The sequence below is a fragment of the Triplophysa rosa genome, linkage group LG19 (assembly GCF_024868665.1).
Source record: "Triplophysa rosa linkage group LG19, Trosa_1v2, whole genome shotgun sequence".
Taxonomy (NCBI): domain Eukaryota; kingdom Metazoa; phylum Chordata; class Actinopteri; order Cypriniformes; family Nemacheilidae; genus Triplophysa; species Triplophysa rosa.
The window spans coordinates 8,474,927-8,488,998 of NC_079908.1; the positions used below are offsets into that span (position 1 = coordinate 8,474,927).

General features: G+C 37.5%; 2 protein-coding genes across 5 annotated transcripts in view; both read left to right on the plus strand.

The window, feature by feature from the left end:
* ssh2b (slingshot protein phosphatase 2b) overlaps window positions 1–2,637 on the plus strand; it is a 30,813-nt gene extending 28,176 nt beyond the window's left edge. For both annotated transcript variants that reach the window (XM_057360414.1, XM_057360413.1), the window contains one exon: window positions 427–2,637. In XM_057360414.1, coding sequence (XP_057216397.1) covers window positions 427–1,677 — 1,251 coding nt within the window. In that variant the 3' untranslated portion in view covers window positions 1,678–2,637. The remainder of the gene's footprint in view (window positions 1–426) is intronic.
* A 968-nt stretch (window positions 2,638–3,605) lies between these two features.
* The window catches only part of coro6 (coronin 6), a 36,365-nt gene continuing 25,898 nt past the window's right edge, over window positions 3,606–14,072 (plus strand). Inside the window, exons 1-9 of one of the 3 annotated variants that reach the window (XM_057359625.1) lie at window positions 3,606–3,949; window positions 6,553–6,752; window positions 9,465–9,587; window positions 12,315–12,444; window positions 12,948–13,126; window positions 13,233–13,352; window positions 13,447–13,551; window positions 13,640–13,785; window positions 14,004–14,061. In XM_057359625.1, coding sequence (XP_057215608.1) covers window positions 6,555–6,752; window positions 9,465–9,587; window positions 12,315–12,444; window positions 12,948–13,126; window positions 13,233–13,352; window positions 13,447–13,551; window positions 13,640–13,785; window positions 14,004–14,061 — 1,059 coding nt within the window. In that variant the 5' untranslated portion in view covers window positions 3,606–3,949; window positions 6,553–6,554. The remainder of the gene's footprint in view (window positions 3,950–6,552; window positions 6,753–9,464; window positions 9,588–12,314; window positions 12,445–12,947; window positions 13,127–13,232; window positions 13,353–13,446; window positions 13,552–13,639; window positions 13,786–14,003; window positions 14,062–14,072) is intronic. The other 2 variants (XM_057359626.1, XM_057359627.1) reach the window with 2 other exon arrangements.

The window sequence follows — 14,072 nt, forward strand, 5'->3', positions numbered from 1 at the left end:
ATCTTTTTTCCACTAGTTCAATTATACGTGAATATTTTGTCAATATTTTTAGTCATTTGTGCGGAAATCTCGTAGGACATCCAAATATCTTAAACAACACATCATGCACTCATGCTGGACGTGTTACGGTAATGAGATTTTCAGCAAAAAATGCAATAGAATTCAAAAATAATTAATTTCCATGTTAAAATAATTTTTGCGCAATGTAGAGAACACTATTCTATTAATATAAAATTTTTCTGTGTTACTATATAATGCGTTTACTACCGTATTGTTTAAGTGGTTTAATGAGAATGACCCTTTTACGTTTTTCAGATGTAACTATTAATCCAGATTTACATGACACATTTTACCTTTATGTCATGAAATATTCTATTTAGATATTCAATACAAATAATGTGTCCTGTCTCTCTGTTTCTGCTACAGGAGAGCTGCAGTGTCTCAGCGCATAACATAGTTTCAGAAATGGAGTCCGTACAGCACAGTGTAACCCCTCCCCCCTCTCCTACCAGCCGACCTGTTTCCTGTAGCAACAGCGAGGAAGAGGAAGTGGACGCTGAGAAGGCGGAGCATGGGAAAGAACCGCAAAGCGATTGGCCGAAGGGCACTGTGTGGCAAGCTACCAGAGAGCTCGAGCACAAAATCAAGCAGGAGGTCTCGACGACTCCACCGTCGTCCCCGGGCTCGCCCATCAACACCAGCAGCGGAGAAAGAACAGAGGACACCTCAACCCAAATGCAACTCACACCTGATCCAAGCACTGTGTCAAATCAACATTACCAGCCTCAGCACATTGTAGACGAGATGGACGGAGACGAACGTTCAGGTGACGAGGAGAGAACTGGAAGAGGAAATGAAAGAAGACTCAGGGAGGGAGAGCCTGGTCACCTCAGCCTTTTAGGGGCAGAAATGAGCCTCATGCACTCGAGACAAAGTCACTCCTGTTCATCCAACTCATCTCCTGCCTTGGTTCTTAAGCTAGATGGAATCACGAAGCAAGAAAGCTACACTGACTCGGAGTGTCACTCAGGACGTTGTCCAAAGGACATGAGAGAAACATGGGAGACCCTGAAAGAACTCGGGGCTTTCCTTTGGCTGGTGAGTGGTTGCTCGGGAAAAGGACCGTGGTCCAGAAGGGAGCAAAGAAGGGGCGGGGCTTTGAGAGACAGGACCCAAGAGGTGGAGGCTCGGATCCGGCAGGCTGGCCTGACCAAACCCTCAAAAATGAAGCGGTCAGCCTCCTTGGCCAAGCTTGGGTTGCTAGAGCTCTCGCCCGTTGACCTGACCGAACTTGACTTGAGTCCCACCTTACTCCCTGCGTCCACCAATAAGTTCCACCTGCTAAGTGACGATACCTCAAAAAAGAAGCGTTGCACTCCTTCTCTCCCTTCCGCTTCCACGTCTCCTCTTTCATCCACTGGATCTCATATGCTTGGACACACGGATGATTGTGAGACCAAGGAGGCTGAACATTGTGACTGTGATGTCGTGCCCATGCCACTGCCACTCTCCCCACCATCCAATCAGTGTTGGAGGCGGGATAGTTCGCAGGAAGCAGGTTATGCTCCCTCGACCGCCCCCACCGTGATTCCTGTGGCCACGCGCCAACAATACGGGAGGACGCACCCCCTGCTGAGGCTGAAAAAACATTCCGTTAACCCTTACCACACTATGTGACTTTTATTCTGTATGCCTGTATGTGCGAGGGAATGTATGTGTGTGTTCGTTCCTGCCAGTGTGTGATTGAGAATAACTTTTCACGCATACCTCAGTGGGCCTTATCCAATCTGAAATCAAAAAATGCGGAGCACAAAGTGATTGAATGTTTCGGTGGGGCGGATGGCCCATAGAATAGGAATCCTTAAATGCCGACCCATCAAAAAGAATCGCTGCTCTTGAGGAACAATGAAGTGCTATGACTGATCTACTTTTTGCACAATGTCTATCAAGTTGTTGTTTGAATTCTTTGGTAATTGCCACTTCATCCTTTACCTGTCAGTCTATGAAAACGTACCACAAAATCTCTGCTGAATTGGTATTGATTCTGGAGCGTGTGTGTGTGTATGTGTGTATGTGTGTGTACACCTGCATATTGGGAACTGAAATAAAGCCGTAGATGAATATGTCTAAACACGTTCAAAAATGAATGTGATGTAATCGTGAGTGTAAAATTATTACAGATGTCAGATTTATTATGTGTGCATGTTGGTTTAATGAGAATGGGATCTGTACTGTGGTACTTGTAGAATGTAGTGTTTACGGCCCTCAGTGTGTGTATGTATATTTTGTGGATGTGTATGATATGTATACATCGATGTGGGCGTGTGCACATTTTCTGTTTGTTTTCAACTTCTGTGCAGTTTCTTCCTTCAGGAGTTTCTGTTTTGTTGAAGATGACAAAAACAGACGTGGGGGATTTTAATATGCACTTTTTATTATTGTGTTATTTGTTTTTTTAAACTGTGGTTTGTATTCTGGAAGCATGCTCACAGAGTATGTGTTTAGAGTTGCTTTTAAGGGTGTTTGTACAGTTCAAAAAACGAAAGAAGACAGAAATAATTCTGTTCGTCGTGAGACTGGAAAATATTTTCTTTTTATTGTGCATAAACTGTGACAATTAAAGAAAATTTCAAAGCATTTTGAAAATACTTGTTTTTTTATCGATTGGCGTGTGCAGTGCTTTTCTGTGTTTATGTTGTGTTCCAGACACCTCGGATTTAGGATATTTCCCCACAACAAACGCAGCAATAATGTCTGGATTTAGTAACATTATCTTTGGTAACAACTTGGCGGTTTCCCAGACAGGGCTTAAGCCTAGTCCCAGACTAACTTCAATGTTAGAGGTGTCTTAATTGAATACAACTTGCACTGACATATCTTAAAATATATCATTGCGATTGTTTTGTCTCAAGATGCCCACCAGTAATGGTTTTTTTTGTAAAGTATGTTTTTAAAAACAATTTAAATATCCTAATTTAACCAAGGCCTAGTTCTGGTTTAAACTAATCCCTGTCTGGGAAACCACCCCTTAAAGTATTTGTGGTAATTAGTAACATCAAAACCTTAATGTGGCTAATGATTTAATAACATTAAAACAAAAAAAGATTTTGAAGTAATTTGCAGAAATCAGAAGCACAGTAAAAGTATTATTTATGAAAATTAATAAAAAGTATTAAGAGTTATCTGTTTTTGCAAATTAACTCATTTTTATTATTGTATTATATTATTTATTAATATTAAAACTGCGCCGTTTGAAATGATTTTTGGGTTGAGGTGGGAAATAACCTAAATTCGAGGTGTCTCAAACGCTGTATTAGAAATGTTTGACAAGACATTTGTAATAATTACTTCACTTCAAAGACTGAAAAATTATTTTTTGTTATTGCAGAAAACCTGATTCAAGCAAATTTATATTTTTGTTTTGAGTATAACGAATCAAATGTTCTTCATAAAATAAACATAAAATATGTTATCTAATTGTCCATTGTAAGCAGCATAAAATCTTTTTAAAAAATAGGTAGTTGTATTTTTAACATCACAACAATTAGAAGAACCCCCAAAATAGACGCTGTGAGCTCGGAGCCACCTGACCTCGTGCGCGCTCCCGCTGCAATCTACAGTCCTGTCACCGGCGCGCGAGAAATAGCCCGACACCGACAGCCGTTTCGAAAATAGACAAGACCGCTTTGACCCCCTTCCACCCCCTATCTCCTCTCTTCTTCTTCTTCTCTCTCTCTCTCTCTCTCTCTCTCTCTCTCTCGAACGGCTACCGAGGTGTACCTCGCGCTAGTTCTGTGAGTCCGCATCAAGTTTTTGACCTGGAATAAAGACGCGCCGTCGGAAACTTGACATAAGCGCAACGTACGTACACACAACCAGTTAACCGACTCGGAAAAGGGAAAGAGGAGATTCAAAGACACATTCTGGGTTTATTCCCCAACATACTGAGGTAAGTTATTCATTAAATTGCCATTTACGCAGTTTCGTGTGTGATGACCTTACGGAATGGTGCAATGTGACGACATGCGCGTGTGGAGTTTTGTGAAGTTCAATAATGACGCGCATACCTGTGGTATTTAGAACGCTACACTTTAAAGGGGAAAGCGACATTGTGCCCCTCAGTAAATGTGGTAGGATCGTGTCTGGAGGGGTGAGACACACGTGGGTAGTTTGGCATGACTATATTAGGAAAGTGAGCGTGTCTGAAGACACTTCTCACATGGGACAGTGCTGTTGTATAGGATACACCATTCTAAAGGGGGTTTAACAGCTGCAGCTACATCACCAATCGTGTGCTGTAGAAATATGTCGATGCCAACGTTTAATAAAAATGTAAATAGTTCAAATGGATTGCCAGCTTGAAGTAAATGGTGTTTATTTACATACGTTTTCCAGCCCTGTGCTTGAATTGCGTGTAGTCTAGTCTCTCTTATTGTCCTGTAAGAGCTATTTATGGTGCTGTTGTGTTAGTTATGCACACTGTGCTTCTGTATGTTTATGTCAATCATCTGTCGAAGCTTCCACAAATAATATGTTACCCAGCCTGTGAAAAGCCAGCTAAAGTATTTTTTTGTGTTTTCTACATTCTCTACATCATTTTAGATCACGTGAAGAACATTCTGTTCAAATTGACATTTTTATATTTAATGAGAAAGTCCATGTGAATGATTTGAAATCATAGTGAAATGAATGGTTACATTTAAACTTTGATGCTCATTATCTTTCATACTCTCATTGTAAGTACAGTAGATTTTGAGACTTTAGCCTGGACTTCACAGACAGGGTCACATATAATACTATCTAGTATGTAGGGCTGTGCAATTAATCGAAACTTAATCTTAATCGTCAATTTTGGCCTTCAACAAAAACAAAATAATCGAGGTAAAACGATTATTGTGCCGCATTTCATTTTGCAAGGATCCTCTCTTTTCTTGTGGTATAAAACCACAGCGCACAGCTTTCCTTTATAGTGGTTCAGCTGTGCTATTTCTTTACATTTATTTTTCAGTTGAATTCAGTTTAAAATCCAAGTTTTTTTTTGTTATTTGCTGTTTGAAAAGTTAGTGAGTAATCGTGTTAAATAATCGGCATCTCAATATTGGTCAACATAATCGTGATTATGATTTTTGTCATAATCGAGCAGCCCTACTAGTATGACGCGAAAAGTGGTGATTTTTACAATAGTATTAAGCTATAAATAGCCCGTTATGACGTTTTATTACCATTTAAATGTGAAGTTGATTTATAAACCTATGAAAGGGATAGTTCACCCAAGAATAAAAATCCTGTCATCATTGACTCACCTTCGAGTTGTTCCAAATCTGTATGAATTTCTTTGTTCTGATGAACACAGAGAAAGATATTTGGAAGAATGCTTATATCCAAACAGTTCTTGGACCACGTTGACTACCATTGTAGGAAAAATTACTTATTAAATTATTTTTTTGTTCTGTTGAACACAAAAGAAGATATTTTGAAGAATGTAGGACAGCAAACAGTTCTGGTGCACTTTTGACTACCATTGTCATTTTTCATACTATGGTTGTCAATGGGGTCCAAGAACTGCTTGGTTACAAGCATTCTTCCAAATATCTCTCTGTGTTTATCAGAACAAAGAAATGTACGTTGAATTGGAACAATTTAAGGGTGATTAAATGATGACAGAATTTTTATTTTTGGGTGAACTGTCCCTTTAACATAATATATTAATGTAACTGTAATATAACAGTATTAAGAAGCTGTGTACAAAACAAACACAATGGCATAAGTAAAGCAGCGGCAGTATGAAAATACACTTTTTGTAGCTATTCGTGATGTCAATTTTATTATGCTGAAAAGTCCCAGTTGCTCATCAAAACATTGGATTTATAACATTGTTATTCAGAAGCATTCTGGTTATTGTCTCATCAGCCATATTTACATACTAAGCTATATAAGAATTTAGTTAAAACTTTTATTTTCATAAAATGAAATAGTATGTGAAAAAATCATGTGTCAAATATAAATGATGCAGGCCCCTAGACATTATTGTTCCACTTCTCCCATCATTCTGATATTTGTTTATTAAAATTTGTTAACATTTTTTATAACTGTTTTAGAACAACAGTTGTCATATTAACGACAGTGGACAAACATCTGTCTGCATGTGAAAGCAACACAAAAACAGTTTGTAACAGTGAGTGAACATGACTTGTAAGTTTATTTAGATAAAAGCATCTGCCAGATGTTTACATTTAGTCATCAGTTGAACCATTAATTGTGTAAAATGGTGTTTTATGTAGGAATCAAGTGTAAACTCTATATCATATAAATAGATTTAATGTAAAATCTGTTAAACATGTTATATATTTTAGATAAGATCCTGTAGCTTAGCTGGTTGGTTATGGCACTAACAATGACATGGGTTAGATTACAGATTATTAATAAAGAAATGTATATCCTGAATGCACTATTAAGTATCTTTGGTAAAAGTGTCTGTCAAGTTCCTAAAAGTATAAACTGTATGAGCATGTTTTATATACCTAATATTTTTCCGCTCTGTCTTTTTTACAGCAATGAGTCGCAGCATTGTGCGCCAGAGTAAGTTCCGGCATGTTTTCGGCCAGGGGGCAAAAGCGGAGCAGGGTTATGATGATATTCGGGTATCCAAGGTGACGTGGGACAGCTCCTTCTGTGCAGTTAACCCAAAGTTTCTGGCAGTTATAGTGGAGTCCAGTGGTGGTGGGGCTTTTTTGGTACTGCCTCTTTCAAATGTAAGTGGTTCGCGGACAACTGCTAGGAATTTCTGGGCCCTGTTTTCATTGCAGTTAGCTGATTTTCATGGTACAATAAATACAGTGAGATTTATGCAACCTACATGTATGCTCTACAAACTTTGTCTATTCTTTTATCTTGGTGTGACTATATTAATGGGTATATTTGTTCAAGAGTGGCTTATGGTAAGGGTGCCCATCCCCCTCATGGCTTCCATTTCACCCAGATAGAAACGCATGCGTGAACCCCATGGAAACAGGGTACACAACATACATACATGCTGTCTGAAACTACTTCTGTGACATACTGTGGAGGGTTGGAATAGTGTGTGGGGACAGTGGAATTCTTAGCGTTTTAAAAGGTTTTCTGTGGTCAGCAATTCTCAGTTGATGTTTTGATAAGTTGCTTTTTATAGTCTTAGTAACTTTTTAAAATCTTTTTCATTTTGTCTACTTTTTGAGAGTGACAAAAGTTAAACCTTCTCTTTCTTTGAAGATCTGAGAATATACTTTTTTTACGTGACATTAACACATTAAATTGAGAAACGGACAAGTTATTTTTATTCTATTTGTGGTAGCAAATCCCAGGCTTGATTTTGTGATGCTAGTATATGCTGGTAAAGCAAATCAACCCTGATGTGTGATTAAGCTTGTTAAATGAGTGAAAATGCCTTTTACAAACACTCTCATGCTTGTGATCAGCTTTCAAAATGATGCTGATGCTGGTGATGCGGGTCTATTCAGCACAGTGAAGAATCAACACATACAAAACATGGATTTACAAGTGAGCACGTTTTAAATGTTGTGCTTCAGATATTTGATTCTTCATGTGGTTTATCAAGGAGGCGATAACATCAGTATAGTATGCAAATGCATATGATCTAATAGGGCTTCTGTCACCCGTCAGTTTAGTGTACAGTACAACCATACTGATAAAACATTTCTATTCTTAAGGATTTCTATGTTTCTACCTAAGATACCTGTATCTGTCCCTCTACCTGTAAACTAGTATCTTTGTTTTGTTTCTAAACCTTCTATAATAGACTCATCATACACTTTAATTTCAGGTTATGATGGAAATGGGAAGTAAAAGAAAAGCACATTTCAGAGCAAAAGAGTAACTGTTTAAAATGCAATGATTTTGACATTTACTTTAACAATCAAGTTAAGACATAAAGATCTAAGAGTTTATAGGTGACATTACCAGAACATATTTATATCTTAAGTATACAACCTATCAGACAAATGCCATCTGAAAACAGATATCCTTCTCAGAACTGTGCAATTTATATATTAGTTCCAATGTAGAGGGTCATTTTAAGTATGTTTAAGTATGTTCACTACATTACTTGATATTACTGCCAATATTCTCTCAAACTAAAGAGTTGTGTTGAACTCCTTTAGGTGAAATGATTGATTTGACATTGTGTTATGTAATGACTGCATATTTTAAGTGTGGTTTACGTGTCCAAATAGCTACTTTTGGGGGCTACTGTAGATGTTTGCAGGGAAATGGGTAATTCCAGCATTATGGTTGTGACATTTTCATTTACAACTTGAAATATGAATTCTCAGAAAATGTATTTACTCCCAATATATTGAACGATCTGTTTATATTTTACGAAACGCCTGATGATAGAGTCCAGGCATGAAAAACATTAACCTTCGCACAAGTTTTCTGTTTTAAAAGAGAAAAATTCATGCTTTCTTATGGATGTGACAAAAGAAGGGCGCACGTTTTTTGAAAGACATCATACATTGAAGGATTTCTGTACTTGTTCATAGAGGACAAAATATTTTGTTATTATTTTCATTTTCATGTGCCCACTTAAGAGAAATATGAAATGTTATGGATGTGACAATTCATTCACAGAAAACCATGCTTTAAAGAAAATGCTTTAAAAACGTTAAGAGAGACTTCACATAGGTGTTTAACCACCAAATATTGACAACTGACCTATCAGTATTGTGAAAACCTGATTTTTCATCTTAAGGTTGACATTTGCCTGGAATTGCCCAACTAGGATTTAGATTTTGGTTACATGATCTACATAGATCAAATATTGCCTTTATGTTGGAAAGTTGATCATTAGCACATTAGCTAACCATGAGTTTGGCAAGAAACATTTTACATTATTAATGCATGTGTAAATATTGGTCTATATTAGTGTATCGTATCATTAGATCTCTTTTTTGTGCATTTGTCTTGATTAAGGGTCCATAAGTTAATGCCTTTTTAGTCAAGCCCCACTGCAGAGTCACGAGCATATGTCAGCAAACCTGGATAGACACACTATAAATACCCAGCTGAACATCTCCACTGCGATCGGTCTCAGCAGGCCAAAAGAAAAACTCCCTTTTCAACGGCTCATCACGCGGTTATAAATACACACCGGGAGTATGAAGAGAGGAGTGACTGGAGAAGGAGCGGCGAGGGCAAGAGCCAGCACGTGTTCACACCAGCCAAACACTTAATAACAGAATAACATGAAAGTTACAGCACTGATGACAATGTCATAAACCCTGTGGGATAACCTTACCCTGGTATCATCAGAATAGCAAAACACACAATGCATATTAAGCGTGTATGAAATTGTGGAAATGGACTGAGATTATTTACTGGTGCTTTTGAAATCATGTCAAAGTATCATTGAGTAACAGATTTTTAAAGAGGAAAATATCATGCATTGCTTTTGTTTTGGTATGATACAGGCAGGCAGAGTGGACAAAAACTACCCCCTAGTGGTTGGACACTCAGGTCCTGTTCTGGACATCGACTGGTGTCCTCACAATGACAACATTCTGGCCAGCTGCTCTGAAGACACAACTGCCATGGTAATCATTACCACCTCCATTCATAAACATCTCCAGTGCATGACATCTACCAGCGTTTCTCTTAGTACAATAGTGTGATAAACAGTGGATTTTTTTCATATTTTATTTAATATTTGCAAAAGTATACGCACATTTTTTATTCACGCATAACTAAGGTTCGTGAGCTCAGATCAATGAGGCCTACGATTAATCAGTTAAAAGAAAGGAAACACGAAACCAGTAATAAATGAAAGAAAACAAGTTGACAAAAAGAATGAATCCAATATCTGGTGATAATATACGATATCGAGTGACTTATAAGCTCTCTTTGGTAGGTGTGTCATTTTGACCCGTGAACACCACAAGTGTGATTCTGTACCATTTTGTACACAATTGAAGCCTTTCAGAACAAACTTACTGGTTAAACAAATTAGTCTAGATTAAAGTAGGCTAGTGTGAACATCAGTTCAAAATTTTGTCATATTTTATGTAATATTGCCAAAATTATTCACAAAAAATGAGGTGCCTAAGCTCAGATCAACTAGGCCAACGATTAATCCATTTGAAAAGAAACTCTAAACCAGTCCTAAATGAAAGAAAACAAGTTGACAAAAAGATCGAATCCAATATTTGATGATAAAATTGCATAACGTGTGATTTACAAGATCTCTTTGTGAACAAAGTCACCAAATTTCAGTCCAATCCAATAACATTAACTAGTATTTTGGGGTCATTTTTGTTTTCGGGTCAAATTGACCCGAACACAACATGAGCGTTAAAAAGAAGTCAAGCATGGATCGGCCCACACTATAGAGGCAAATGTCACAGACACATAGTCTTATTAGATGAGATGAGTAGATCCAACGGTGTGTGTGTCATGCTGGTATTTATAAACATGTAAACAGGAGCTCAAGGTCAGAAACCTGTAATGATAGATTTAATAAACGGACATAAGGATGAGTAGTTTCGTTTTAAGTTCCTCCAATTTCTTTGGCATTAAAAGTGTAATTCGTGGTACCATCAAAACGTCTATTAGTGAAATCAATGTAATATATCCTTCAATAATATTTTCAGGGAATTTCATGTAGTATTTATCCAAAAATTATGATACATTCTTCCATTGAATAGGCTATAATATTATTAAAATATGATCTTTTCTATGGTGGTCAGGAGTAAAAATGTGCCTTTTTAGGAACGTTTAGCATTTTCAAATCACATTTATTATTGATTTTTGTCTTCACATAGCAAGTGCCACAAAAGTCACCATTCTTTACGTTTTGTAACATTTTGGTAAGACATAAAAAAACAAAACTTTTTCCAGCAATTGTCAAACTCTAAAATATTTTATTGGGTAGAAATGTACAAAATTTGTGAGTGGGAGGTGGACCTTTGGCTTTGAATATTGTTGAATAAAGTGGTGGGCCTTTGAGTCCAAAAGGTTGAAAACCCCGGACCTGTGTGAACTTTAGAGAAACTGTCTTAGAGTTGATACATCTGCTTTAGAATCAGTTTTTTCAAGGTAATGGCAAAAATCTCACAGAAAAAGAATTTCTGAAGCTCTAAGAAAAGGTCTCTTGTCGTTTAAAGGGAAAGTTCAGCCGAAAATGAAAGTTTTGATAACATTTACTCACCATCAAGTTATTCCAAATCTGTATACATTTCTTTGTTCACAAAAGAAGATATTTTGAAGAACGCTTGTAACCAAACAGTTCTTGGACCACATTGACTACCGTCTACAATGGTAGTCAAAAGTGCCCCAGAACTGTTTGCTTTCCTACATTCTTCAAAATATCTTCTTTTGTGTTCAACAAAACAAAAAATGTATTAAGCCATTTTTCCTACCATGGTAGTCAATTGTGGCCAAGAACTGTTTGTGTATAAGAATTCTTCAAAATATCTTCTTTTGTGTTCATTAGAACAAAGAAATGTACACAGATTAGGATCAACTTGATGGTGAGTAAATGTTAGAAGAATTTTCTTTTTTTGGTCAACTGTTTGAAGTGTATGAACATGCTTGATGTAATATTTTGTTATTTGTTACAATACACTTTAAGAGTGGTTCAATCATCTGAGCCTTTTGGAGCCTCATATATTTGAGTAAAGTTACTAAAAGTATTATATAATCAGTATCAAACAGGTATCAAATCCATGTCCTCAATGTTGAGCAAGACGAGAGTTATTACAACATATGAATGCTATCGGCACTATTTCATGACATCACATTACAGACGTGTATGGCATGAGCTGTATGCACTTCTGTTCGAGAGGTTAACTGCAGCTGTCGTCTGTGCTGGCTTTATTTCAGCTCGCTCGATTCCACAGGAACATTCTCAGAACTGAAATCAGTATATCTAGAACTTTACCAAGCACTTTATTTGAAAGGCTTATTCAACATCTCTGTTCGGTTACGAAAGTCTCATGTAAGATTTGCATCAGTGCCTAGAAGACATATTTAGCCAATAATTAGCCTCTACTGTGACCTTATTTATAATGCTGTATACTTGTCCCTGAAGCATTTAAACAGAGAGATCATCGACCTATGTGCTAAAATAACTTAAATAGTAGCACAGAATAATGGCTTCATTCCTGCTTCAGTCATCTTCAATGATCTAAACGATCTGCATTTACATTACTAACATAATACTGCTGCAAATAGTTATGTCTTGTTTTAGAACGTGTTCTTTAATAAAGCACTTTTCAAAAGACAGATCACATTCATAAACATTTGTCACATGCATTGTTATGCAGGTTTGGCAGATCCCCGACCACACCCCCTGTCGCCCCATCAGTGAGCCCATCGTGGTGCTGGAGGGTCACTCTAAACGTGTGGGCATCATTAAATGGCACCCGACTGCCCGCAACATACTACTCACTGCAGGTAAACACCCATCTGCATACTGCCACTGTTGTGTTTCATTTAAAATGTACACCATTTAATAAAAGCCTAATGCTAATGCCTAATGCTAACCTGTCCTGTTGAGGACGGTTAGGGTTAGTTCACCCAAAAATGAAAATTTTGTCATCATTTATTCACCCTCACGTCTCTCCAAATCTGTATGACTTTCTTTCTTCTGCAGAACACAAACGAAGGTATTTTGAAGAATGTTGGTAACCGAACAACATTGGCCCCCATTGACTTCCATTGTATGGACACAAAACCTATACAATGGAACCCATACAAAACCATTGAGACATTTCTCAAAATATCTTTTTTTGTGTTCCACAGAGTCATATACAGGTTTTGACATGAGGAAATGACACGATTTTTATTTTTGGTTGGAATAACCCTTGCAAAAGGAGCAAAATAAGACAATATTAAGGTTTGTCTGGTTAGCGAGGCACCTTCTGCTTTATAGTAAATTCAGTGTGTTTGCGTATCAGGCAGTGATAATCTGATCATCATCTGGAATGTGGGCACTGGAGAACCTCTGATCACTATGGACGAGCATCCTGACCTCATCTACAACGTCAGCTGGAACTACAACGGCAGCCTCTTCTGCACCTCCTGCAAAGACCGTCGCATCCGAGTGTGTGATCCTCGCAAAAATGAGGTGTTGGCGGTAAGTATTGTGACAGAGAAAAGGGAGATGATTCATGTTTTTGGTGAAGCCTCAGTTTTTATGTTAGACCAGAATTTTGAGATGGTTGAAATGATCCCTTTTTTAGGAGCGACTGGCCCCACATGAGGGCATCCGGCCAATGAGAGCAATTTTTACCAGAGAGGGCAATATTTTCACTACAGGTTTCACCAGGATGAGCCAGAGGGAACTGGGCCTGTGGGATCCGGTAAGAGAGCTTACATTTACATTTACATTTAATCTCTTTAATTTTCTTGTGGATATTTTTATTTTTATCTAAAAATGTACGTTTGTCATTTCAGACTCATTTTGAAGAGCCTATCGCATTATTGGAGTTGGACACAAGTAATGGAGTCTTATTGCCTTTTTATGACCCAGACACCAACATTGTGTATCTCAGCGGCAAGGTCAGACTCCATGTTTCATCTCATTTGTTATTATATATTTAAACTGGTGCTCTAAAGTTGGTCTCTGACAGCTTTATTAACTCTATAGGGTGACAGCAGCATTCGGTATTTTGAGATCACAGAGGAACCTCCTTACGTTCATTACATCAGCACATACAGTAGCAAAGAGCCACAGAGAGGAATGGGCTTCATGCCAAAGAGAGGAGTCGATGTCACCAAGTGTGAGATCGCCCGGTCAGTTGGTTTTATGTATTTGGAACATGAAAGCAAACATTTGTGATAGTAGTACATTTCTAACCTATAGGATGTGATATACTGTTTGTTTTTTGCTCAAGACATTATCTTGCTACACATTTATTTTAGAAAAACAACATGGCATTTGCAAGTAAAATGTTCGATTTGGTTGTTTGCAATGAGTATTTCCTAAAGAATATTTTATTGTTTTCATCTAGATTATATAAACTTCATGAAAGAAAGTGTGAGCCTATCATGATGACAGTACCCAGAAAGGTAAATAAAAC